The sequence below is a fragment of the Trifolium pratense genome, linkage group LG1 (genome assembly GCF_020283565.1).
Source record: "Trifolium pratense cultivar HEN17-A07 linkage group LG1, ARS_RC_1.1, whole genome shotgun sequence".
Classification (NCBI taxonomy): Eukaryota; Viridiplantae; Streptophyta; class Magnoliopsida; order Fabales; family Fabaceae; genus Trifolium; species Trifolium pratense.
Window position 1 is genome coordinate 43772653 of NC_060059.1, and position 26364 is coordinate 43799016.

General features: G+C 32.7%; 3 protein-coding genes across 4 annotated transcripts; 1 reads left to right on the forward strand and 2 right to left on the reverse strand.

The window, feature by feature from the left end:
- The first annotated feature begins 8851 nt into the window (after positions 1–8851).
- Positions 8852–9290, forward strand: LOC123907060 (indole-3-acetic acid-induced protein ARG7). Its single transcript, XM_045957152.1, has one exon. It carries the CDS (start codon positions 8919–8921, stop codon positions 9288–9290), a length of 372 nt encoding a protein of 123 aa, XP_045813108.1. The 5' UTR covers positions 8852–8918.
- A 3452-nt stretch (positions 9291–12742) lies between these two features.
- Positions 12743–16590, reverse strand: LOC123907069 (adenosine kinase 2-like). Its single transcript, XM_045957161.1, has 12 exons — positions 16287–16590; positions 16103–16156; positions 15510–15556; positions 15347–15378; positions 15158–15259; positions 14976–15043; positions 14806–14882; positions 14607–14704; positions 14451–14521; positions 14306–14372; positions 14028–14211; positions 12743–13193 (listed from the first exon to the last, which is right to left on the reverse strand). Exons 1-12 carry the CDS (start codon positions 16367–16369, stop codon positions 13051–13053), a joined length of 1026 nt encoding a protein of 341 aa, XP_045813117.1. The 5' UTR covers positions 16370–16590; the 3' UTR covers positions 12743–13050.
- A 3654-nt stretch (positions 16591–20244) lies between these two features.
- LOC123907079 (isocitrate dehydrogenase [NAD] catalytic subunit 5, mitochondrial-like) lies at positions 20245–25025 on the reverse strand. Of its 2 annotated transcripts, XM_045957182.1 has the most exons (7): positions 24822–25025; positions 23048–23368; positions 22805–22966; positions 22634–22708; positions 22428–22537; positions 22271–22343; positions 20245–20885 (listed from the first exon to the last, which is right to left on the reverse strand). In XM_045957182.1, the coding sequence occupies exons 1-7, from the start codon at positions 24963–24965 to the stop codon at positions 20694–20696; spliced, it is 1077 nt and encodes a 358-aa protein (XP_045813138.1). In that variant the 5' UTR covers positions 24966–25025; the 3' UTR covers positions 20245–20693. The 2 variants fall into 2 exon arrangements, with proteins under 2 accessions (XP_045813138.1, XP_045813129.1); XM_045957173.1 differs by having other exon boundaries at positions 22271–22537; positions 24822–25018.
- Between the last annotated feature and the right edge of the window lie 1339 nt (positions 25026–26364).

Sequence of the window (26364 nt, forward strand, 5' to 3'; positions counted from 1 at the left end):
ATATTTCACTCTCCCATAAAACAAAAATTCAAGCTCCGTTGCGACCCACCCTAACATTTTACTCTGGCTCTAGCACTGTCGGCAGTGTAAATTTTATTCATATAGATAAAGAAGTGAGGAAATGTAACATATCAATGTTTTTGTCCAATACAATGCATATAAATTTTGTAACAAAAAAACAATACTGTTATAGCAGGTTTGGAGTCAGAAGGTTTTCAGTTTTTTCACATATCAACCGACGAAAACAATAATTTAAACTTGGAACGGTTTCTAGCATAACCGATTCTCGAAAGAAGAATGAATGGAGGGAATTTGCTCCCCAGAAAGAAGCATGGAGAGGTGTTAATTGTGGGATGAAGATATGGGACAGTTAGGGAGAAGTGGGAACAAAAATCATAATGTAATACAGACTGACAGCTCAATATAACACAGAAATGCACATGGAATTGGACCTAACCATGACAAATCAAATAATTCACATTACACATAAAATAAACAAAATGGCTGCAAATTTTGTATTTTGTATCATATTGAAGTTGAGATTAATTACTGGAAGAGACTAATCTAACCCAATGTATCAAACTAAAATTTGAATCTCAAATAACTATTTTATGTAGAGAGAATAACATTGGTTTAAGTAGTAAGAGTCTTTGACCTATTAAGCAGGTTATCAGGTGGGTTCGACGACGATTAGTCAAATTTGTGTATATATATTTCCTTGAGGTGTGACTAACCATTTTCCTTTGGTTGTGCCTCCTTTAAGAGTAAATGATACATAATATATTCACCCACCCGTGAGTCTGTCTCATGGCCCAAACCTCATGTGCGGCAAGCGTTTTGCTTGATCACTAATCTATCATTACCTTATCTATCACATGCCCATTGCACCATTCTTAGATTCGACTTTTTTTAATAATTTATAATGAGAATATAGTCCTTGAAGCATTACTTCTAATGTGATCGTGTCCCCTCAAAATTGAAGTTTCATTTTGGACAAAATATATGAATGAAATTGGTGATTTTGGAAACTCTTGTGAAATATTACCATGCACCACGCACGAATATGCATGTCTTTTTATAGGGGTTGTTGTTAGGGTAAAAATATGATAGGTTGAGCTATACCTTATAAGAACCAAGGCACCGTTTAACCTCACTTATTTTCTACTTTTTCACAATTTCAAGGAGAAGGCGGACCAAACATAATATAAATTAAATACTTATTATTATAAGAAGAACTTATTTTGGAATGAAGAAAATTGAATGGAAGGAGCTTTGAGCAAAAGGAGTTGAAACCATGGACTTTGCACGGAGCTTAATTTTATGGTCGCTTGATCGATTATTGCTGGCACCACTTTTTTTTTTTTTTTTATATATATACATATAGTTTAGTGGTGAGGGGTTTGGGTAGTACGTTGTAGGTCCTGAGTTCGATTCTCAGAAACTTCTTTTTTTCCTAGAAATTCCTTTTCTTTTTTCGCAGTTCCCGTCAAATTCTTTCTGCCAGAGTAAGGGACATTTTATCTTCTTCTCTTTAGTTTTAACTATTTTTTGGTTTCTTGTATGTTACTTGTTTATATGAGGATATATAGGATAGTTTTCATTATACTTTACGTGAAATATTCAAGTGTGAGTATGTCAAAAAAATGAGTTTGATTTTTTTATGTTGATATATCACCATCACCGTAAGCGTTTTGTATCATTGTTCCATGTGCAAATTTTATGTCATAATTTGTGTATAAATAGATAAGAGTAAGCGTTTTGTATCATTATTCCATGTGCAAATTTTATGTCAAATTTTTTTTATAAATAGATAAGATACGTTTCTGAAAGCATTTAGATTTTATATTTTAAAAATTTTATTTATTTATTTAGTATATATGTTATCAAAATAAATTGAAAACTTTTTAAAAATATTTACCAAACGACTTTTAACTTAAAAATAACATTTTAAAAAAGATAAAATTTAAAAAAAAATAAAACTTACCAAATAACTTTAACTTTATTTCTAAAGGAGAATGTTAACATGTGTTACCTTTTTTTTTTACCGAAAAAGCTCTTACCTTTTTTTTAAGGAACTTTTAATTTTATTTTAAAAGCAGTTTCTAGACCATAAAAAAATTGTTTACAAAATTAAAGGTTAGATATTTCTTTTGGTACAAAAGAGGACCGAAGCCCAAAAAAGAAATAAAAATAAACTAAGGAATTAAGCCAACGCTCCTAGACATGCAAGTTCCAGAAAAATCATCAAATAGAAGTTGCCTAAACTCGCTAGGAATGAACTCCATAATAACAAGATTCCAAGAAATAGAAGTAAAGTTAAAATTAGTTAACCAGTCCGCACTTATCTTGCCTTCCGCCATATGTGAACAACGAATTTGGCATTCTGGAGAAACTCTAATTAAAGGTTACATATGATTTGTTAGATGTTTATTTTATCCCCGAGTCTGACCTTTTCGAATGTATAATATATAGGTTAGGCTATTTAACAACTTATTTTATGTTAATGCATGTAAATAAGTAATTTAATTTATATTTAAATAGACTAATGAATTAATAGGCTAATTAGAATAACCCCATTTGTAGATTTAACACTACAATTATTTCAATTTTACTCCATCCGATTCTTTTCAAGTGTCACAATTCACTACTAATATCTTTAGTTATGTATTATAAAAAATTATATTTTAAAAATATTCGTCGAGACAAATTGAACGAGATCTTATATGTTAATATTTATTTTTATATATCAATAAAAAAATATGATCAAAATAGATTATATGAATAATGCTCACAATTCTCAAACAACGCTTAGAAAGGAACGGAGGGAGTATTTTATAAAAATATACATTGAAATTGCAAAAGAAATAATGTACTCCATCCGGACTTAAATATAAGCCAAAAAAACACTTCAAATTTTAGTCACTATTATAAGCAAAAGTTAACTACTTTTAAACTAATTAATACTACTATTCCTAATATACTCTTATTTAATTCTATTTTATTTTAGGCATTTATTTCACTTTTATACTTTTACACTTTTCAAAATGGATAATATAGTAAACTTAACTCATGTTTTGCATTAAATCAAGAAAATTAACTACACTTAACTAAATTTCTTAAACACCGTGTAAATAGTTTTTTTTTGCTTATATTTGTGTCCGAAGAGAGTAAGTGACTATGCTTAATTTATTGCAAAAGCTAGAAAAATTACTTTGCTTATATTATTTTTTTTGTCAAGTAGCCCAGTGACTTGAAAATACACCTTAAAAGTAAATAAGTGAAGTGTCTCGAATTCGAACTTGAGCTTCTGCATATATAGTGTGATGTGCCTACCAACTTAGCTAAATTTAACTCATGCTGACTTAATAGAATATTAATAATAGTAATAGAAGATGATTGATAATCATTTAATTAGGTTGACTTGATAGGACTAAAATGTTTTTTTTTTTTATAATCAGTTGACAATTTTAATTCATTAAATAAGCTTTTTAAAAAGTCTTTCTCTTCTCTATTTAAAAATTGAAGTGATTTGGTTTAGACCAGACCTAGATTTTTCTGTTTGGTAAAAAATAACATATAATTGATAAGCTAGCTTATAGCGAAAGAACTTATGGTTAATAACTTATAAGCTAGTTTTTAGCTTATAGAAAATAAGCTAACCGATTGAATTTGTAGTGTTTGACAAAATTAACGGTTGAAGTAGCTTATAAGTATGAAATGACATAAAAAAGATATGTTTAATTAATATTTCATTTTTTTCAAGTAAGATGACAAGGGTAAAATTAGAAGAAAAAAAATTATAAGGTATAAACTACTTAAAAAAAACATTCGAAAAATAAGTTAATTAGAAACTAGTAAAATAAACTATAAGTTCATTTTAAAAATCATTTACCAAATAGAATTTTTTTATTCATATGAACTTATACAGAGCTTAAGTCTTAGGTATTTATGCTCACTCTTAGTCATATATCATTGATCTTTATGTAGATATTTTTGAAAATAAATAACATTAATCACAACTCTATATATGGTAAGTTGTTTTTTTTTTGTTACAAAAAAAGAGGGCATATCCCATATATGTTATTCATAAAAAGAAAAACAATATGGAGATATAATTGAATGTTTGTGTAACTTTGAGTGAATGATTATTAAATTTCATGTTCAATTCAATGTACAATGCAATCAATTTTCAACTATTTTGAGTTGGCACTCAGCTTGTTGAATCAATGATTATAAGACTATAGATGATCTTGTTTTGAAAACATGGCAACAGGTGCAAAGGCTGCGCAAGTACACTGATTGATAGTATTTGTTTGTACTTTACATGATATTGAATGAAATAATAGCATTTCTACTTTATAGTACATATTGAGCAATTTTCTCAAGATCCATTGAATGACTTTTTTAAATCATTCAATTTTTTTGTGTCTCATCTATAGAATGAAACTGTTATGAATGATCATGCATGTGTAAAACTGAACGCGCTTTCCATACTTTCAATTCAACCAACTAAGCAAATCTCACATTTGTCTTAAAGGGGATGAATCAATGTGCTGTCTGTGAGCACCTGTATTAGATGACCACACCGGAAAAAAGCTTAGCCTCAAACGTTGTCTTCACTTATCTATTTCACTATAAATGCTCAATTATTCAAAAAGAACTTCATTTCTATGTCACTTTAATTTCCTAATTATTATAGTATCAAATAACACTCCACTTTCTCTCCAACTAGAGTACATGTCATGAATTTAAATTGCATTATGATCCTTAATATTGCAGATAGACGCGGTTAACGTAGCCGCATATTGTAATTGGGAAGACCTCTAAAGCTTTTGTTAACGTATGTAACCACAAGATTAGAACAAAAGGTGAATTGTCCTAGAGATTCTTAGAGCACTTCAGAAAATGACTAAGGTTGAAATATACTGTTTACAATAGAATGAATCTCTCTTTTTACCTCCCAAGTGTCTCTTTTTATAGTCTATCATTTCTTGACTTAATGGGCCTCTCTTTGGATTTGGATATATAGGCCTAATGAGATATGACTTTGATATCCACCTCCAGCTCGTCCTTTCAAGACACGTACGTGGAGCTGAGACATGTGTAGCTCATGTCACTCGTTCGTACAGGACATGTCGAGTTGAGACACGCATAGCTCACGTCACTCGTCCGCGCAGATCACGTTGAGCTGAAGCACGCATAGCTCACATTACTATGTTCCTTCGTTTAAGATGTGCGGCAGACCAAGAAGAGGTCCTAATGACTTGCATAGTGGAAGTAAGGATTGAGTTCAACATGACTTGAATAGTCAAGTTGAGCTAGACATGTTGAAAGTGAAGCTCATGATCGAGTTGAGCTAGACTGAAGATGGAGCATGAGGTCAAGTTGAGCTAGGAATGTTGAAGACGGAGTTAATGGTGACTTGGATGGTCAAAGTATAATAGATTGCATATGGTATGGTCCTCCATACCAGTCCACAGTCTACCAAACGTCAATCCTGTTAAGGCATAGATGTTTGTTCTTCATTAGGTCGACCTATATCAGTCCAACTTTAATATTGTAGTTGCAATCGCGGCTGCATGTCACAATTGTACTACTAGTTGTTTGTTTGTGTGCTTATTTATGGATTTGGATTCTCACCAGTTATAATCTCACACATTTACGCAGTCAGTATGTCGTTGGATCGATATTAGACAATTCAATTTTGATCCATTTAGAGGTACATTTTAAGTTGTATTCATTGTTGTTACATTGACTAATATTTATGTGACATGAATGTAAAGGCCATTATATAGAATGTATTTTGGTTAAGATTGCTATAAATCCGTTAAGAGAAAACATAGAGAGGGAATCTAATCAAAGATAGGGTCAAAAGAACTGTGACTTCCATTCTTCACTCTGCAACTAAGGTATTTTCCATCCCTTTTATAATGCATAGCCCATAATTTCCTGCAAGCTAAAGCAGGGAACAGTAAAACCGTATTACAGATCGATTTGCAGGATTTGTAATAGAATATCAAAAGACTTTGCATGTAACATTTTGTACGGATAGTACCCTACCCTATTTAGTCCTTAATTAGAAAACATATGTAACATGCACAAATTCAAGATACGCATGTATTTTTGTCATAATTAGTGTGCTAATAGCAATCCGAAAGGGACTATTAAATTCAAATCTTAGCAAGTGCTTACAAAAAGCTACTGAAATTGATAGTGACGACAGAACTAATGCATTACACATATAGAAAGTGGCAGATAAGTTAATTATTTCATCCCCACCACAACTAAACAAAATGAAATTAATTTATTAATAATCAATCAAAGAGCGCTATGATGAGATAGTTCATATCATTTCTAACTTAACTAGAGGTTTTGGATACGAATTTAGCTTTGATAATGCAACAATGTTAAAATTCTTAAAAAGGTTTATTGTTCATTGTAATTTTTAGGATTGGGAAATGTGAGACATCTTAACACACTCTCTTGCACCCGCGCTATTGAGCTTGATACGTAGATATAAATGGTGGATGACCCAATCAGAAACCTCATAGCAGGCGACCTGCCAGATCGTGGAGGAGGTTTGAAACCATCTTATAATTGGGAGTCGGGCCTAACTCAACCCTACAAAAACGACTTGTAAGGTGAGGATTGCCCCCACTTATAAACATATATTCAGGCCATCTCGCAACTGATGTGGGACTTCTTAACTCTATAAATGCGCGCACATGATACTGTATTAATTTGAAAATAACAATAACCATGTAATACACGAAACTTCATCCACTTTTCCTATCAATAAACATCAAATCATATTATAGTTTTCAAATGATTCTAAAGGAATTCGTCTATTATCCCATTTATATGTGGTTTGCATAAATTGGTGGAAGTGAATCAAACTTAAAACTTATAGTGTAATACACATGATTTGCAATTTATGTGCAATCTTCATCTTATTCATCTTTCTTCTTATTCAAGTTATCTGCAGCAACCCGCTAACACAAGATCTAACAAATAGCGACACCAACCACAAAACAAATGTATGCATCATCATCCACTCCCTAGCACTAAACAAATTGTTTCACCTACAATTAAAACACTTAACAATATGGATTGGTCAACCATTACGACTCAAAAAAGAAGGTGCATATTTGCAATCCTCTCTTCTCCCTATAATCTGAAGAAAGTGCTTAATTATATGATATACCTTTGATCCATCCCCCATGTCATGTTATGTATGAAATAAGTGGGTTTGCACTTAGCCCAAGAAACTTATCCCATCCCTCTTTGATATCTTATCTTTTTCTCCCTAAAGTTGTGGGGTCTTCAAAATTGAGAACTTCAAAAGAACACCTTTCAACAATTGCAGAGAAGGACAGAGCCCTTACAAAGTTACAACAATAGTACTTCCTAGGAGCCATATTGTTAATTAATTAATCATTTATATGAATAATATTTTTATATTTTGTATCTAGAGACTAGAATCATTGCCTTGCATGTTCGTACAGTTTCGTATATTCAATGCTTTTAAACTACCTAGCTAACCAACAAGGTCAGCAACTATCAATAACGGGCACCCGTAATATACTTGATTTATCTAAAGTTATAATTTATAAGTTATTTTACAATATCAATAAAAAGTTTATATATATTTTTTAATTATATCATTTTCTTTTATTACTCTCTAGGATTGCTAGTTGGGAATTCAAGTGGACTCGAGTTGGGCTGGTATGAGGTAAAGTTTGATTTGAGCTTAACCTTGATTCAATCTAAAACAATAATTAATCTATTATTAAGGAAGTAACCATTTTTTATAAAGTGTATTTTCAAGGTAAATTCTAATATGGACCACTTCATCAAGTGGTTCATGGTGGACCAGTCATGAATAACATTATAACGAATATGAATTTTACAAGATCCATCGTTGGATTGAAAGTTTACATCATATAGATCATCCATAGAAAAATTTAGAAAAATTGAAAATCATTTGATATGTTATTGAGACACATCAAGATTAACGATTTATTAAATAACGTAAATCTTGATGGGTCTCAATAACATATCAAATGATTTTAAAAAAATTTTAAAAAATTTAAGGATAATCTATACGATATAAACTTTCAATCCAACAGTGGATTTTGTAAAATTCATATTCGGTAGATCACTTGTCCATGATGAATCACTTGTGAAGGTGGTCCACCGTAACATTAACCGTACTTTCAATCACCTTTTTTAATCTACAAAATTCAAATTTAAAATATTTTTGAAGAGATTTAAATTCAATTTCACTCAAATCAATATAAAAACGGTGATTGAATAATGTTATATGTATATTAAATTTTGGTTTTTTCAAGACCAACCCCTTGCTAATTTGAGTGTATTTACCTAATAACCAATGAGATCAATGCATATGCATGTGAAAATAAAAATTGGTTATAAGTTAGTTGTAGATATCGCATGCAAATCTATATACGTGGTTTATTTTTATTGGTTGATGGATAAATTTTCTAAATTATCAAGGGGTAGAGTAGGTCTCACCTTAGTTTGTTTTTGTTTTTGGTTTTCACCATTAATATTCGGCTCACTGTACCGTCTAATCTGGTTCATAGGTCAATTATGACATCAAGTAATTCCGACCCCCTTCTGGTCGCAGTTGTCGGAAATTGAACTTAGGGATCTCTATCAAGTCTAGCGTCAATCACTACTAAACCAACTTCAGAATCAGATATTATATGTATATTATGTTGATCCCATAATTAGTATTCCACAGGCTATCAATCATGTCAACCATTTAATGCTTGATCCAAACAATTGGTTCTTCCCCATGCCACCATTATATAAACCTTATCACTTTCCATCCAAGTACTCATTACACTTTTCTCTATCTCTTTCTCTCTCTCAATACATCATATTGGAACACAATGAAGTCAAGATTTTTGAAAGGGTGTATTAACAAATGCAAGAAAGTGGGAAGTGTAGTAAAAACTTGTGCTACTTGTGAAGATTGTTGTGAAAGGGGTTTATGGTCTTCTATTCATGAAAGTAGCTCCATACCAAGTGATGTTCCAAAAGGTCACATGGTTGTATACATAGGTGAGAATCACAAGAGATATGTGATTAAAATTGCATTGCTTCATCATCCACTTTTCAAGGCCTTGTTGGATCAAGCTCAAGAAGAGTATGATTTCATTGCTGATTCAAAACTATGTATTCCTTGTGATGAACATCTTTTCCTAAGTGTCCTTCGTTGTGCTAGTTCTCCACAGAATCAAAGGGTGTGTTTGTGTCTTTGACAAATCACTTTATAGTTTATGTAATTGAAATTCTTCAAGTTGTAGCTAACTATGTTGATGATATATGTAATGCAGCCATGGTATTAATTAATATATGTTGTAAGTAGATTGGGATGTAAGTGATGTAATTCATCAATTCAACAAGAGAGATGATTCTATTAGTATATACATTGAGCAAAGAAAAGCTAGTTTTTCCACTAAGTAACATAGCACTGCCCTGGTTGTCAAAAAAACATAGCACTACTGCCCATAAAATTGATAGTGCGTCTAAAAACTTGGTATACCACATTTAAAACTTACACCGTCCACAAATTCTAATTTAACTATTAAAAATGTTAAAATTGTTAGGTTGAATATGGTTACTAAGGTTCGAGCTTCGGCTCTCCTCTTATGTGTGCAAATTTTTAAGAATTATTGTCATTTCGTCTATTAGAAAGAAAAAAAATCACATCTTAATTGAAATAGATGTGAATTGTTAGGTTGTATACCCTTTTTATTTATTCATGCTATGTACATCCCAAAAGTATATGGTCCACTTTGGGGCTTCAATTTTATTTTTTTGGTTTAAACTATCTGATGAATTTCTCTATTCAGCACACCGTTACACGACCGTCAATGTGAATGATACGATCACAGAGTCAAGAGATTGAGATATCAATTTTCTTACCGCTAATCTTTCTGATACAACTGTGAATCAACTTGTGGAAATAGATGGCCCATATTCTATTGGGATGGAGGGGTACCAACACTGGCCAGATTACAGTGTCAAGTGCTTATAATCTCTTCTGATCAGGGAAACTTTCCTATCAAGGGTATGGAAATTTGTTTTGGAGATGGTACGTAGGGGCCTAACAAAATTCAAACTTGCAGCATAAGAACGCCTTGTAACAAATTACCACAGAAGCAGATGGGGTAGTTGAATTTCCCCCACTTGTCCGTCTTGTGCAAATGGAGACAAAACGATTATTCATGCTTTGAGGGATTGCATGCAAGCAACCAAAATTTGGATAATGTTAGTACAGTCTAATCACATTATTAATTTTTTTCTTTGAATTTTGTAGGAATTGGATTTTCATCAATTTAAACAAGATGGAAGGAGCTCACAACATTGAGTGGCAAACTATTTTTATGGTAGCATGTTGGTACTTGTAGACATGGGGAACAAAAATCATATTTGAAGAGGATTTTTATCGCACAGGTAACCCAACTATGATGATTTATAAGATGAAAATGAAGATTGACAACTGCAAGCAAACCCACTTGACTAGATGGCCACATCACGCTAATACTATTCATTGCAATTCAGTTTATTATTCATTTAATTATCTCTATGCTTCGTGTTATATTCATAGGTAGACATATTTATGAATTGTTCACAAGAATTAATTGACTAGTAACATAGTTCTTAAAACTCGACCTGAGATAATTAATCAACCAACACTAGTGATAATAAAAATATTGATCTTGAGGTAGTGACGAAATTGAGGGAGAAGTTGTTTTCTCAGTTTCACCGATTTAACATGCACTAAATTAATGCTTTTCATAACTTATTACTAATACTAATTTCGGGTTAATTCGTCGTGGTAATAAAAGGAATTGCAAGGAAACATAACGTCGGTTTACCAAATAGGAATGAGGAAGGGATTCAAAATAACCTAACCAAGTTTTTCATCTTGAATTCTCAAAATGCCTCGTCAACGGTACACCTCAAAATGAAGTACCATAACGATAAGAATGAAGTGGTAACTATTAAAGCTGACCTAACGGGCGCCAAAAGATGTCATAAGACCCTCTAAAAAGGGTTAATGCTACGGTGAATGGAGCAACAGGCAAGGATCAAAATGGAAAAGAGCCCCCAACAAAGAAGAAGGAAGATTTGTAAACTCAAGTGAAAGACTAGCTAAGTCCAAAGACCCTCCAAAGGGTTAATGCTACGGTGAATGGAGCAACGAGCAAGGATCAAAATGCCAAATCCACTGGTTTAAAGTTTGGCGGTTTATTTTCTTGTACGCAAACAAATTATCAATAGACGAGGCATTTATTACAAACAAGTATTTATGTGGCAGACACAGAAACATACACGAGGATGGAACCATAGATCCCGAAAGCATGGACTATGAGTACAAAGCATGATGAAGACAGAACCATAGGTTTCGAAAGCACGATCTATGAGAATGAAGCTCTCCGTACAAATCAAAACTTTACCACCAATCGTTAGCTGTTTTAGTGGTGATTGATACTGAACTGTGGTAGGGAGGACCACAGTTCGATCCTCACAACTGCGATCGGGTAGAGGTTGGAACCAATTGATGCCAGAACTAACCCCGAACCAGATTAAACTTGTGGTAAAAACTTAAAAAAAAAAACTTTACCAAACAAAAGCAATGCTAGTAAGATGCTAAAAGCCTTATTACGAAACGACTCTTGAGCCCATAAGCCAAGAGTTTGTTGAAGGGATAACACGCAATAAAAGCTAAGCTTTCGTTGGTACAAGTCATGATTAAATTGTGGAACGGTCTAATCGACAGTCGAATCCGCCTCAAACCAAGCCACGCTTGGGGGTAGGTAAGGGGGACACCTTTAGTTGGTCTTTTATCTTTATCTCCCTTCTTATATATGTAGATTCCATATCTAAACATAAATAAATAAAAAACAAAGCAACTGGTGAATTTTAGGGGGTGCAAAAAGCAATTATCTAAATAAGAAATAGTTTGTATGGTAAGATTAACTTAAAGTGATGATTTACTGCATACTTATAACTTAAAAACTTAGTTCAACCCTTCTGTTTATTACTAGGGAGAATCTCAGATTATTGTTTTGTAGAAATTGGTAGAATTAAATAGTTGTTGTTTTATTGGTGGAGAAGTTTAATTTCATTTTCATGTGTCGATAAATTAAATAACCAAAACCAGGTAAATTCTAATATGGACCACTTCATCAAGTGATTCATGATGGACCAGTAATGAATAACATTATAACGAATACGAATTTTACAAAATTCATCGTTGAATTGAAAGTTTATATCATATAGATCATTCATAGAAAAATTTATAAAAATTGAAAATCATTTGATACATTATTGAGACACATCAAGATTAACGGTTTATTAAATAACGTAGATCTTGATAGGTCTCAATAACATGTCATTTTAAAAAAAAATTAAAAAATTTAAGGATGATCTATACGATATAAACTTTCAATCTAACAGTAAATTTCATAAAATTCATATTCGATAGATCACTTGTCAACGGTGGACCACTTGTGAAGATGGTGAACCGTAGCATTGGCCACCCAAACCAATCTCAAACCAAAAAAAGTATTTTGCAAATCCTCACGATTATGAAATGCCAAAACAATATTAAAATTATACCAAAAAATAAAATAACTACGATGAGAAACCGCAACATTATAAATTGATGACCTGGTAGGACTTCAAATAAGATAGAACATGTAAAGCAACATTGGCTAATTTCATAGCAACATCTTATAGCAACGTTAGCTAATTGTAACCAAAAAAAGAAAGAAAAAAAAAACACTTGTGATAACAAACAGCAAAAAGAAAAAATGATGCCCATATAGGACTTCAAATACAGAACTTATTTCAGTTGTCTCCCTTAGAAACTCTCACCCCTTCTCCCGAGTCGGGGATTTACAAAAAATCCCAAACCAGTTAGAGTGCACAACTATTAAAATGCAACTAAAATCGTTCTCAATAATCAAAACTTCATAACATTGATAATAATGGAACTGGGTGAATCACTCAATGAAAATCAGGCTTCTCTGGGTAAGTGCAGCCAGACCTTTGGATGATAACATTTGCTGCATAACATCCAGCTCTCACACATTCTGCAATAGGCTTCTCCTGAACCAATTGTGCAAGAAATCCCCCAACAAAGGCATCTCCTACAAAATCAAAAGAAAAAAAAAAATATATATATATATATATATATATATAATTATTGACTGTAACAAGTTTACATCAAAATTTGGATGAAGAAAATTGGACTTTTGGCTGCAACTTAGCCACTACCTTTAAAGTAATGGCTCAACAGCCAACAATTATAAATAACATCATATTGATTGCAAGACTATGGGTGTGTTTGATTTGTTAAAGGGTAAGTACTGGACAGAACAGTACAAAACAGAACAGCACAACACATGACAGAACAGCACAGACCAAACTTTTGGGATATTGAACATTTTTTTGTCTTATACGATATTTTGTTAATAAAATGGTATTTTGGCATTTTAGACAACTTGTACTGCGGACAAAAAGTTGTGCTGTGGTTTAGTGAAGTACAAAAAATTTTGTTTTTGTCCTGTCCATTGCTTTCCAGTTTGTCCAGTTCCTGAAACAGTTTTACAATCAAACACAGTACAACTACAATTGTCCTGTCCAGTCCCTTATTTTTAGCGAATCAAACGGACCCTATGTTATATACAATTTCGTGCAATTTAGAATGGGCCAAATGGAATGCGACACAAACAGGAAATTATATCTTGCACACGTAATTTTGATGATAAATTGACGGTTTAAATGAATTTTTTTCTACTTATAAACACTACAAAATACACCCTCCGGTCATAATTATAAAATAAAAAAAATAAAATAAAATTAGATTCATTGAATTACTGATGTATCTGGTCAACCAAATACATTAGTTATTCAATGAATCTAAAAAGTGCTTTTATATAACTCTGTTCCACATTAAAGTGCATAAGGAAATAGGGCAATACCTGCTCCATTTGTATCAACTAATTTCTCTTTAGGTAATAGTATTACAGGGTACAATGTCACTTTCCCATCTTGAGCAACACACACGGGATCAGCACCCTGTGTGATAACGGTAATCCTTTTGTGTGTTCCTGATGCCTTTGGCCACTGGGATATCTTTATAGCGATCTCCTCGACATTATCAGTCTGATCAATTGGAAAAGAACCAAGATGAGTGACAAACTAAAATGTAAAACCAAAACTAACTGCAAGGTTACAGATCTGCAAAGCAATGATTTACCTCCCAGCCATGAACCTTGGAAAATGTTCTTGCTTCAGTCTCGTTTCCAAAAACATAGTCAATATACCTGAATCCCAGAATGCTAACCCTTAATGATCAATAAATAAAAATACAATTATTTGAATTTGAAATGAAGGATTCTTACGGCAAAGCTTTCTCTTGTGCATCCTTGAAGAACTCACAGATAAAGGGTGCAGAAAGGTTCATCAGGAAGACCTGCACAAGGGAGTAAAATAAATAGTTGAGTATCAAATACTTCTAGTAGAAAGGGAAAAGGCCAAATTCTAATATAATATCCAACCTTGTTTTTTGCAGCTGCATGTTCGGCAACTAGTTGTATGGATTCAGGCGATACGGTGAGGAAAAAGCCAGCAATATAGAAATATTTGGCCTTTTCAACTATTTAAAAATACAAAAATGCACAATACCAAATGTCAGTCATCTTGAAGTTTCAGATTAAATGGATAGAAAGATTACTGAACATAATATCACCAATGTACCTAATGCCCAATTTTCAGGTTTCTTCAAATGATCAACCTTGTAGCAATTTGCAGCTGATAAGTTGGCAATAAGTGACCTATATATTTAGAAGCAATAAAAAAGGCTTCAAAAAACTGTTTCGGGCACTTAATACTTAAAATAAGAAAAAACATAAGCTTGATCCTCATACCTTTCACCACCAACCACACAAACAGCACAAGTTCCTGTAGGTGTATTTTCATCTTCATAATAGTGAACCTAGTCATTAAATGAATAAGTTAATTTGAGAGCTGGATTCTACGGTCTAGTACAGTGTAGAACTAGCAGGTCGGAAAACAAAACAAGAAGACAACTTCACAATATTAAACTTACATTTACACCAGCGTCTTTAGAGTTCTTGGTCATCTCCTGACCAAACTTGTCCTTTCCTATGCAACCAATGTAACTAGTTGCCCCAGGAACTTGAAGCAGCCACTGTTATAGACAAAGGGAAAACGATAAGGTACTTTCCCCACAACTACTTCAGATTCAGTTCAACTCCTATAAAAGAAATACACATACCTGAGCAACCCTGATTGAATTCTGAGTAGCACCTGAAAATAAGAAAATCATAAACATCATTATAAAATGCTCCTTTCACCATCTCATGAAATAACAACACGGTAATGCAGTAATCTATAAATTGAAAGTTGAAACACAATAAATCCAGATCTAGTGTAATTACCTCCAGCAATGTACTCAACATTAAACTTGGCAGCCATTTCATCGTACCTGAGATGATTGTAACATCACATGAGATCACATCACAAAATATCTTGTCTTTTCATAAAACTTCTAAATACTAACACAGAGAAAGAATTTAGCAGACAGAAAAACCTACAAATATTTCCAAAACTTAGTGATGGAAAAATGTCCAACCAATTATTACATCAAGTCTTTTAAGTTAACATGTTTACCAAACACTCAAACAACCAAAACAATTAAGCTAAACTCGAGATTATCCAAAATAACATTATATTGTACAAAATAAAATCAAATTAGCATGTTTACCAAACTCTTCAACAACCAAAACAAATAAGCTAAAGTCAAAATTATCCCAAATTAACATGATTAATTAAATAACACTAAAACAACCGAAATAAATAATGGCTTCTTTTTTATATTAGCATGTTTAATAAACTCTTAAACAAACAAAACCTTATATATAAAAAAAAAAAAAAAAAAAAAAAAAAAAAACCAACAAATCGTGGATACTTACTAATATCACCAAATCTGAATCTGAAATGAGAAAAATATGCATAGAGCAGAAAATCTTACATAGATTTGTGTTTATCCTCAGCGAGAATGGCATTGTTCAACTGGATATCGAACCTGTAAATCAAATTCAAAAGTAGAACGATGAGATCTGATTCATTTAATCTTTTATTATTCAAATCAACAGCGCAATAAAAATAAAAACAACAAAAGCAAGAAAATGAATGTTGTTCTTGGTTGAACGTACTTTTTCAAGAAATCTTCGTCGACGACAGCAGAAATGTCGAGAAGAGGGTTACCCATACCAAGAAGAACACCTTCCAACGCCATTATTATTGATTGATTGATGGATGCGAAAAAACGGAGTAGTAGAAAAAGAAGAGGCGAGAGGTGTTTGGTGTTGAATGATATGAAATTGGAGTGAAGTAGTAGGTTTATAAATAAGTCACACACTCACACTACTGATTATTATTAGTGAATGCGATGTAGATCTACCCAACTTCTTACAAATGGCTTTTTATAAAGCCATTTTTTCATTTTTTATGGAATTTATTTTACTAATAAAATGATTCATGGAAACCAATTTTTTAATACACCCAATTAATCACTGAGTTCAATATATTTTATTTAAGTTCAAATTTTATTTTTAAAATTCTGACTAGTTTATGTAGTTTAATTAATTTTTGACATCAGATTAAATACATTATGTTCATTGAATTAAATCTTTTTTAAAATCGATTAATTGAGTGTCGCAGGGATGTAAAAAAAGTTTAACCAAATACTATTTAGATGAGATGACGCATGTCTCCTATAGTTGAACCAATATTTTGGGTTCTATCCTAAACATGAAGATTCGGTAGTGTTAAAATTCTTGAGAAAAATTTACCATTCATTTGTGTCCCACAGAAACTCGAAGAATTTATTGTACACAAAGAATACTTTTTTTTTTTAAAAGTAAAGAAAATGGGTGGGCATGTATACTTTGGCATGCTTTGCTACTATTAGGTAAAGTCATTTTCATCCCTTTCACAATTCCGACTTTTAACTTCAATTAATTCATAATCAAATTAATTCCAACATTGGTTCTAAGTATAATTGTATTAATCTAGTTTAGTGTATTACATGTTTGTATGAATATAACTCAAATAATAGGAATGTCGCATTATGTTTTTTTTATACTCCTTTCGTCTCATATTATAAGAAAAATATATATATTTTTTCATGTCCAAAATTATAAGAAAAAAAAATTAACTTTTACCATTTTTAAGACAAACTTTTACTTAATTTACTCTCTTTCTTCTTTTCCACATAATGAATAACCAATAAAAACTGTTTTTACATATTCGCATGAAACTTATTTCAACAAACACACAAAAAATCACTCTTAAAATTATCATATTTTATTTTTTTTAATAAATATGAAAATATTTTTTTTTGCCTATATTATATATTACGGGACGGAGGGAATACATCTTTGCAATGAATTTTTAGTTACTGAACTATTACTTGAAAAAAAAATTATGTATCACATTATCATATTAAAAAATGATCTAAAATTACAAAATTTAATCAAATTCATCCCTTTGTGGTATTTATTTTTTTGGTTACACCCTTTGTGGCATTTGAAGAGGCTAAGGCACTTTTGGTAAGTCCAATAAGCTAGCTTATAGCTTATTGAACTAGCTTATAAGCTTGTTTGAAAAAAATGTGAAGTGTTTGGTAACGAGCTTCTCTAACTAGCTTATAGCGTTTTTTGAGATGCTATTTCAAGTAGCGTATGAGCTTATAACTTATAGCTTTTTCATTTTATTCTATATTTACCCTCATTAATTTTATTTATTTTTTAAAAATTTTAATAACTGCCCACTAACACTTACAAAAAAAAAAAACTACCCACTAACCATGTATTTTTATGTTATTTTGTACTTACAACAGCTAAATTTGCCAAACACTTTAATTTATTCTACTAGTTTTTCAGCTATAAGCTATCGGTCATTAGCTATAAGCTAGCTTATCAGCTATCAGCTAGCTTATAGCTTATTTTTACCGAATGGAGCCTAAAAGAAAACATTAAATTAGTTATAGAATCATGCTATATCTTAGATAATTTTGAAATTAAGTTGCATATTCCAGTACAACTTAGGTATTTCTTCATTTATTATTTTCATTCTGGGTCCGCCAGCCTCACCGGTCAGCATCCACCAACCCAGTAGGGCCCACAGCTAGAATGTGGAAAATGTATGGCACACCACAACTCCACGACAACCCTATTACTCAAATCAACACTCACTCTTTTTTGCTACAGTTTAATAGTATTTTATTTTAATTTTAACACTATAGTACTAGTATAGAAAATACCGACACGAGAAAATTACAGAGAAGCATTAGTGACGGATCCAACACCTACCACAAACCTTAGAAAAGTAAAACACCTACCACGGACGTCAGCTAAATACTTACAATAGCTTTCGTCTGCCGTAATCTTAGAATTTAAGAAAAAAATTGAACTAGATGGAAAAGTGGGATTTATTTTTTAAAAAAATATCAATAAATAGCTGACCATGGAGCCTGGAGGATTTTTTCAACGATCCATTGTGGGCTTGGGCCTTGGGCTTCTATTTACCACATAAATCAAAACACAGCAGAATTTTGCTCTTTAGGTCCACAAGTAGTAGCTCCTAAACCCCCCAAAAATCTTTTTGCCCTTAAACTAGACCAAATGAGCAAAATTCAACACAAGAAACATAGGGTTTTTGTCCCAGCAATTACTTTAGAGTGTGTTTGGACGAGGGATGCTAGAAATTCAAGGGATTTTAAATACTAGGCAATTCAATTTTTTTTTTTGATAAGCACTAGGCAATTCAATTGATTCAATTGAATTCCCTTGATTTTCCAATTTAAGTGTTTGGATAAAGTGTTGAAATTTCATCAATTGTAAAAATTTTTGTTTGGGTAATGTAATTGAATTTCTTTCATTTAATTTTATTTATTTTAATAAAATCGACCCTAAACAAAAAAATTGGCCGAAAAACCGAAAAAATCGGCGGAAAAACCTAAAATCGGCTGAAAAATCTAAAATCGACTAAAAACCATAAAATCGGCCGAAAAACCTAAAATCGGCCAAAAACCCTAAAATCGACAGTAAACACAAAATCGGCTGAAAAACCTAAAATCGACCAAAAGTCCTAAAATCGACTATAAACTCTAAAATCGACTGAAAACCCAAAAAATTAATCGAAAACCCAAAAATCGACCCTAAACCCAAAAAATCGGCTGAAAAACCTAAAATCGGCAAAAACCCAAAAATTGACTATAAACCCAAAAATCGACCGAAAAATGGGTTTATAGTTGATTTTAGGTTTTTCGGCCGATTTTGGGTTTAATAACCGATTTTAGGATTTTGGGTCAATTTTAGGTTTTCGGCCGAGTTTTTTGGTTTTAGGGACGATTTTAGATTCTTCGGCCGATTTTTTGGATGTTGGCTGATTTTGGATTTTCGCTTGATTTTTGGTTTTTCGGCCAATTTTTTGGTTTTCGGTCGATTTTAGGATTTATAGACGATTTTTGGAATTTTGGCCGATTTTAGGTTTTTCTGCCAATTTTTTGGGTTTCCGGTCGATTTTAGGGTTTATAGTCGATTTTTTAGGTTTTCGATCGATTTTGGAATTTCAAATTCTTTGATTTTAGGTGTCATTTTGAAATTCTTTAAATTTAACTTGAACAAAATACTTCATAAATTTTCATCATTTTGAAAATTCTTCAAATTTTCATCCAAACAATGGAATTCACCTCAAATCATTTAAATTCCCTCAAAACATTACTTTACCTCAAAAAATTCCTCCATCCAAACACACTCTTAAAGAGTTATAATTGATAATTGATAAATGATACACGTGAAAGGGAGCTATAAGGATGACTTAATGGCCACAACAAAATCTAACAATGCTAATTAGTGACCAGTAACATTGGTTGATAAAAAAAAAATTATACACGTGAAAACTTCTCATATATTTATGGCGTGCAAGAAAAATACTTAGACAAAAGTTCCACCAATTAGTTCTTACTTGACAAAATTTGGAAAAATGCCATAATTTAGTGTAATCGTAAGTGTTGGTGTCGGACACCGACACCGACACGTGTCCGACACGGACACGCCTAATCTAAGGGTGTCGGTGCTTCCTAGGTAGTAGTAAAGAACCTAACCATGACATGATTAAATGGGAATCACTTAACAACTTTGTCCCTTAGGAACATAATAAACAAGTGGCAATTCTTACCAAAAAGAATTTTGCAAAATTCGAGCAAGCAAACAACTTGCACAAATAAATAAGGTGATAACAATACCAAAATAAAATAAGGGTAATGATCACAAAGGAATTAAGTATATTATTGACAATGAATGCTAAAATGGACTAGCAAGGGTTAGCAATCAATGTGCATTTTGAAGGGCCCCTTCCCAATGCCATCAGACAGCAGTGGACAAGAATATTTGAATGCTTGTCTATTGCTTATCTTTGATTGTATTGTAGCAATAAGTAGATGCTCCCATTAAACTGAGGTAATACTAATTTTCCAGAAAATTTGGGGAAATAGAAGGAAACTGACTGAAACAAAATCATAATTAACAATTTCTTGCTGACTTCAAAGCAAAAAATCAGAGATGGTCAATAATTGCTTTTGTGAATTCAGTTGTCTTTGAAGTGCCACCAAGATCAGCAGTTCGGTACTTCCCTTCTGCAATTGTGTCGAGGATGGCATTTTGAATCCGATCCGCTTTGTCATGGAGATCCAAATGTCGCAACATTGAGACAGAACTCAGCAGCAAAGCTGTTGGATTTGCCAAATTCTGCATAAATCGACAGGAAAATTGGTTAAACAGAATGTTGCTCTAGAGTAAAAAGGGGTGACCCAGGGCCCAGGCTGTCACCCAGTGTGGAGGGTTGGAATGTATGCAACCTTGAGTCCTTGATTCCCATGAGAAAGATTGTAACCCATGAGTCTGTGACCACCAAATCGCACAGCTAACTTTACTGTTATGCCTGACTGTCTAAATCTCACTCCAATATAAGGGATGCATTTCATAAGGAAACTGGTTGGCTACATGTGCTGTGTAATGTGCCACAATGGTTTCTAATTCTATGCATAGCATTAAATTGAACTCAATGTTTTTGTTTATAACTGCATTGAAACTTCCCATTTCTTCCGGGAAAGAAATACTGCTAAAGGATTATTACTTAGATAAAGTGGCTAAGCATATCCAAAGACCAGCTAATGATTGACGATCCCCCCGAACAAATTTGTATGTTGAAGTTATCATGTTCTATGATGAAGACTAGAAGTTATGGGGTTTTAGATAAGAAAGGAGAAAAGAAATAAACCCCTTTTCGTAATTATGGTTGGATAATTATGATCTATAAGCCGAAGCGTTGACACTTAATTTTATACTTAAAAACAAGACACCTAATCATAATTAAACAGGGAAATAACTCATGCTCACAACTAAGCAATGTGAAAACTAATCTTAACAGAGAATACAAGATACTTTACGAAACCAATCCTAAAAAGACACGTTGAGATAACACGATATTACTGGAAGATATTTGCATATCATCTAACATTCTCTAACAAGCTAATGCTTACTAAGCTGTGTTTGCTACAAAAATACTGCTCAAAAGAAAAAGATAATCAATTAATATAACTTGAAACTATAGATTGTCAAGGCCATGCTGATTCTCTTGGACAGCCAAGGGATCAAAGCTACAAGAACAAGCTACAGAGAGAGATCTAAACAACAGTAGTAAGCTTTTGAAGACAAGTCTCAGGACCAGGAAGTAGCCAAGCAAGGACAGAATCTGATCATGGACACACTAGTGTTGCCGCAAGCAAATAGAAAATGCAGTAGAGAAAAATTGCATATGAGGGAACAAATTAATTCTGATAATATCTATAACTAAAACAGTGCACAAATGTTAGACTCTTAAGCCAGTCCTAAAAGGAAAAAAAATAAAAAATGATAGATAATAGTTAGCTCAGGCTGGAGTATTGCAGTACAGCAAGATTTATGAGGATTGACCCAGCTGCTAAAAGCTTCCCCTAATAGTTGTACTCAATGACTTAAAAGGGATATGATGCACAAGTACAAAACAGAGCCTCAAAAAACCAAAAATTCTATGAAACAGACAAAAAGGTTTAGAACAAACAGTATGGTTGAAAAGTGTTTTCACAACTCACCTTTCCAGCAATATCAGGTGCTGAACCATGTACAGCCTCAGCAAGTGCAATACCTCCCTCGCCAATGTTGCAGCTGCAAAGTGTATAAAATGGTGTCAGATGATATAACTGACTTCTAGACTTCTTTGCCCAAAGTTCAAAAGAAAAGGAGAAAAACCTTGGTGTCAAGCCCAATCCCCCAATCAAGCCAGCACAGAGGTCGCTGATTATATCACCATAAAGATTAGGCATCACCAATACATCAAAAAGCGCAGGATTCTTCACAAGCTGTGGATGGTCCAAACATTAACAAGTGTATCATTTTCAGAGACAAAAAGAATTTCAAAATGCAGTTGTATCCAACATCCAGATTATCAATATTACCATCATGCAGCAATTGTCAATGACAACTTCCTCATACGTTATCTCAGGATATTTCTCTGCAACCTCACGGCAACACTAAAAATAATATAAAATAAACAGTCAATAATTAGTATTCATGACAAAAAAAAATTGAGACAAGTTATTTTTAGGCCTTGGCATGTTTTAAAAGACCTTGAGGAAAAGACCATCAGTCTTTTGCATAATGTTGGCTTTGTGTATAGCAGACACCCTCTTTCTTCCATGTGCCTTGGCATAGTGAAAAGCATACTCAGCCACCCTTATACTTGCTTGACGTGTAATGATTTTGATACTTTCTACTACACCCCTCACAACCTGTAACCCAAAAATGCTAAATAAATTATATTAATAACAATTTGGATTATGGTATGTGACATATATTGTTGTGAAATTTACCTGATGTTCAAGTCCACTATACTCTCCTTCTGTATTTTCACGGATTGTGATGAGATCGACATTATCATATCGAGTTTTGTATCCAGAAAGGCTGTAGCAAGGTCGAACATTGGCATATAAATTAAGTTCTTTTCTTAGAGTAAGGTTTAGTGAACGATGCCCTTTTCCAATAGGGGTGGCCATTGGCCCTTTCAAGCCAACCCTATTCCGCCTAACTGATTCTAAACTTTCCCATGTCAGAAAACTCTGTGTTCTGGGGTCGACTTCCGTCCCTACATAATGCTCTTCCCATTCTATTGGTGCTTCGGCAGCTTGGAATATCTGATTATTGCAATAGAAATAACTGACAGAGCATTACTTTTGATTCAACATAACAATTCAATTTTATGAATATGCAACTATACATAACAAGAAACAACCAAGAATGAACTATAGCAAACATTAGTCAGTGAACACTTTCAACAGGAAACCAGAGGAAATTAAAAGGGAGCAAAACAAACTTTAAGTCCATGTCAAAGAAAGGAAAGTAAAACAAACCAAAATGCCCGAAATATAAGGAATCCGGTAGAAACCCCAAGGGGTAGAAAATAATGAGTCCATACACCATGTTCTTTTTGGAAGGGGCATACAAAATAGCAAATATCGACAGATGTAACATATATCAAGATATTGTAAATCATTAACCTTATGTATGTGATGATATTACGGATTGCAAACCTTTTTTTATTAAATATCCGGTTATAGTCCAAATTTTTAACCAAATACATCAATTTTCTTTGACCAATTTTCGCTTATATTTTGGGACGGAGGGAGTATGTGTGAGTCATGTCCAAGTCCTACAATTTGTAGAATTTGGTTTGTCATGGAAACCTTGATTTGTTTGTGTTTCATTGTATATTTTTAGAAAAAGCTATTCAAAGTACGGCTTAAATTATTGGAGAATATACAAAACAAAATTTAGAGGAAAGATGAAACTTGAGCTTATGTGAAATTTAACACTAGACGTAGAAAAGAAGACAAAAGAAAACAGACATGTAAATACTAAATAGTTTGTTATAGATAACCAATCCACTTTCAGTTTATAAACTTTTGATCTTGCAATAACATGTCTAGGCAAAGCAACCATACACATCATATCACTCAGTGATAGCACACACCAATCCAAAGCCATAGTTATGCCGATGCATAATCATTAGCAATAGCAACCTCCCTCAGAGAAGCCTCTCATAACTTATCTAAGACGATCCCAACTTATTTTGCGCCCCTTTCTATTGATACCGAAAAATTAAAACAGAAGGCAACTCTAGCTCAATAAGTGTCCACATGGCATGCTTAAACATGCCACCATGGATGGATTATACATTTGGAGTAAAATTATGAACAAAATATGTCTCACTCACTCTCAATTTTATTTTATCCAAATTCAAATTAGGCACATCCTAAGAAAAGAGCAAACATTTCCAATTTGATTTTACTTGAAAGAGATTAATTCTGAAACATAATTAGGTCAACCAATCACAAATCATCATTTATATGACGTTTAAATAGATAATATGATTAAAGTTAAATATTCTTAGTGATCCAAATTTATTGAAAAAGCATTCATGAGTGCAAACAGAAAAACCAAATCAAAAGAATATACAAAATTAAATATATCGAAGAAATTATATAGTATCATCAAAAAAGTATCGGCATAAAAAAAAATGATACATATTATTATATGAGCACTGGAAATAAGAGAGAATTAATTGGACGGAATGAATGAGAGAGGAACCTGTTTGACAGATTCGGCGATCTCGGGACCGATGCCATCGCCGGGGAAAAGAGTGGCGCGGATCGGAGTGGAAACGGAAGAGAAGGGTCTTTGATTTGCGAAATAGCGGCTTCCGAGTGTTCGTCTGAGGATCTGAGAAGCCATACTTGACCAAACGCTATGTGGTTTCTGATTCTGACACAAAACGCACAAAACCAAATTATATTTATTATTTGTTTTTTGTTTTATTTTACACCGGTTTAAATAATTGGGTTATGCTAACCGGTGCCCCCGGGGCACTGGTTAAGGAAACCAAAAAAGGAAATTTTTAAATTGAAAATAATACTTCTTAGACTTTCGAGGCGTTGACTGCACAAAGTTCAATGTCATATTACTATATTTGCTTCCTTAAACAGTGCCCCGGGGGCACTATTTAGCATTTTCCTAAATAATTTTACACACGCGTTTAAAATATATTCTGGCGTGGAGTGGAGTAGGGGTGATCGCGGTGCGGTTTGGTTCGGTTTTGAGCATAAAAGTCATCCTAACCGCGAGATAAAAATGCATGCGGTTCGGTTTGGTTCGGTTGATTTTTAAAAAGTCATCCAAACCAAACCAAACCAAACCAATGCGGTTTGGATCGGTTCGGTTGGTGCGGTTTAAAACATAACGATTGAACCGAACAATTTTAAGCATAAAAAAAAAATAAAAAATTGAAGTTCCAAAATAACATTGTAGTACCAACAAAAATTATTTATCCAAAATAACATTATAGTAACTTACAATTTTAAATATATAAAAAAATTGAATTTTCAAAATAACATCACGGTACCGATAAAATTTATTTATTTAAAATAACATTACAACACCAAAATAAAATTTCAGTACAAAAAATAAAAACAACTTGAAGTTCGATTAATTTGGTTGACTGACTTGGTAATTGGGCATGTATATTGGAATATAAATATATTTTCTTTTACGATATTGGAATATAAATATATAATAGTAACTTAATGCGGTTTTTGCGGTTATCCGCGGTTTTTGCGGTTTGCGGTTTTGCGGTTTGCGGTTCAGTAAGAAAGTCATCCAAATACATCCAAACCAAATGCGGTTTTTGCGGTTTTCGGTTTGGTTTGCTTCGATTTGCGGTTTTACTTTTGGATTGGTTTGGATACGATCACCCCTAGAGTGGAGTGCGCAAAAATGGTCTGGTCTGGTCGTCTTGAAGGATTGAATTAATTAAACTATAAAAAATGGATGGTTTATTTGGTTTGATAATTTTTTGGAATATGCATTTTGTTTAAGAATTTTAAAAATAACATTAAAACATTCACAAGGCCTAAAAAGAAATACAAAGTGTTCAATACCAACCAATTCAAAAGTCTAGGAAATATATATATATATATATATATATATATATATCCACAATGGAAGAAGGTTAGTCATTCCACAAAACATATTGATTTTTGAAGAAAATAATACTCCAATTTCTCCGCACCAAGATCAAGAGTATAGAAGATAGAAGAAATCCCCAAAAGACCGGCTAATACATGTCCAGACAAAC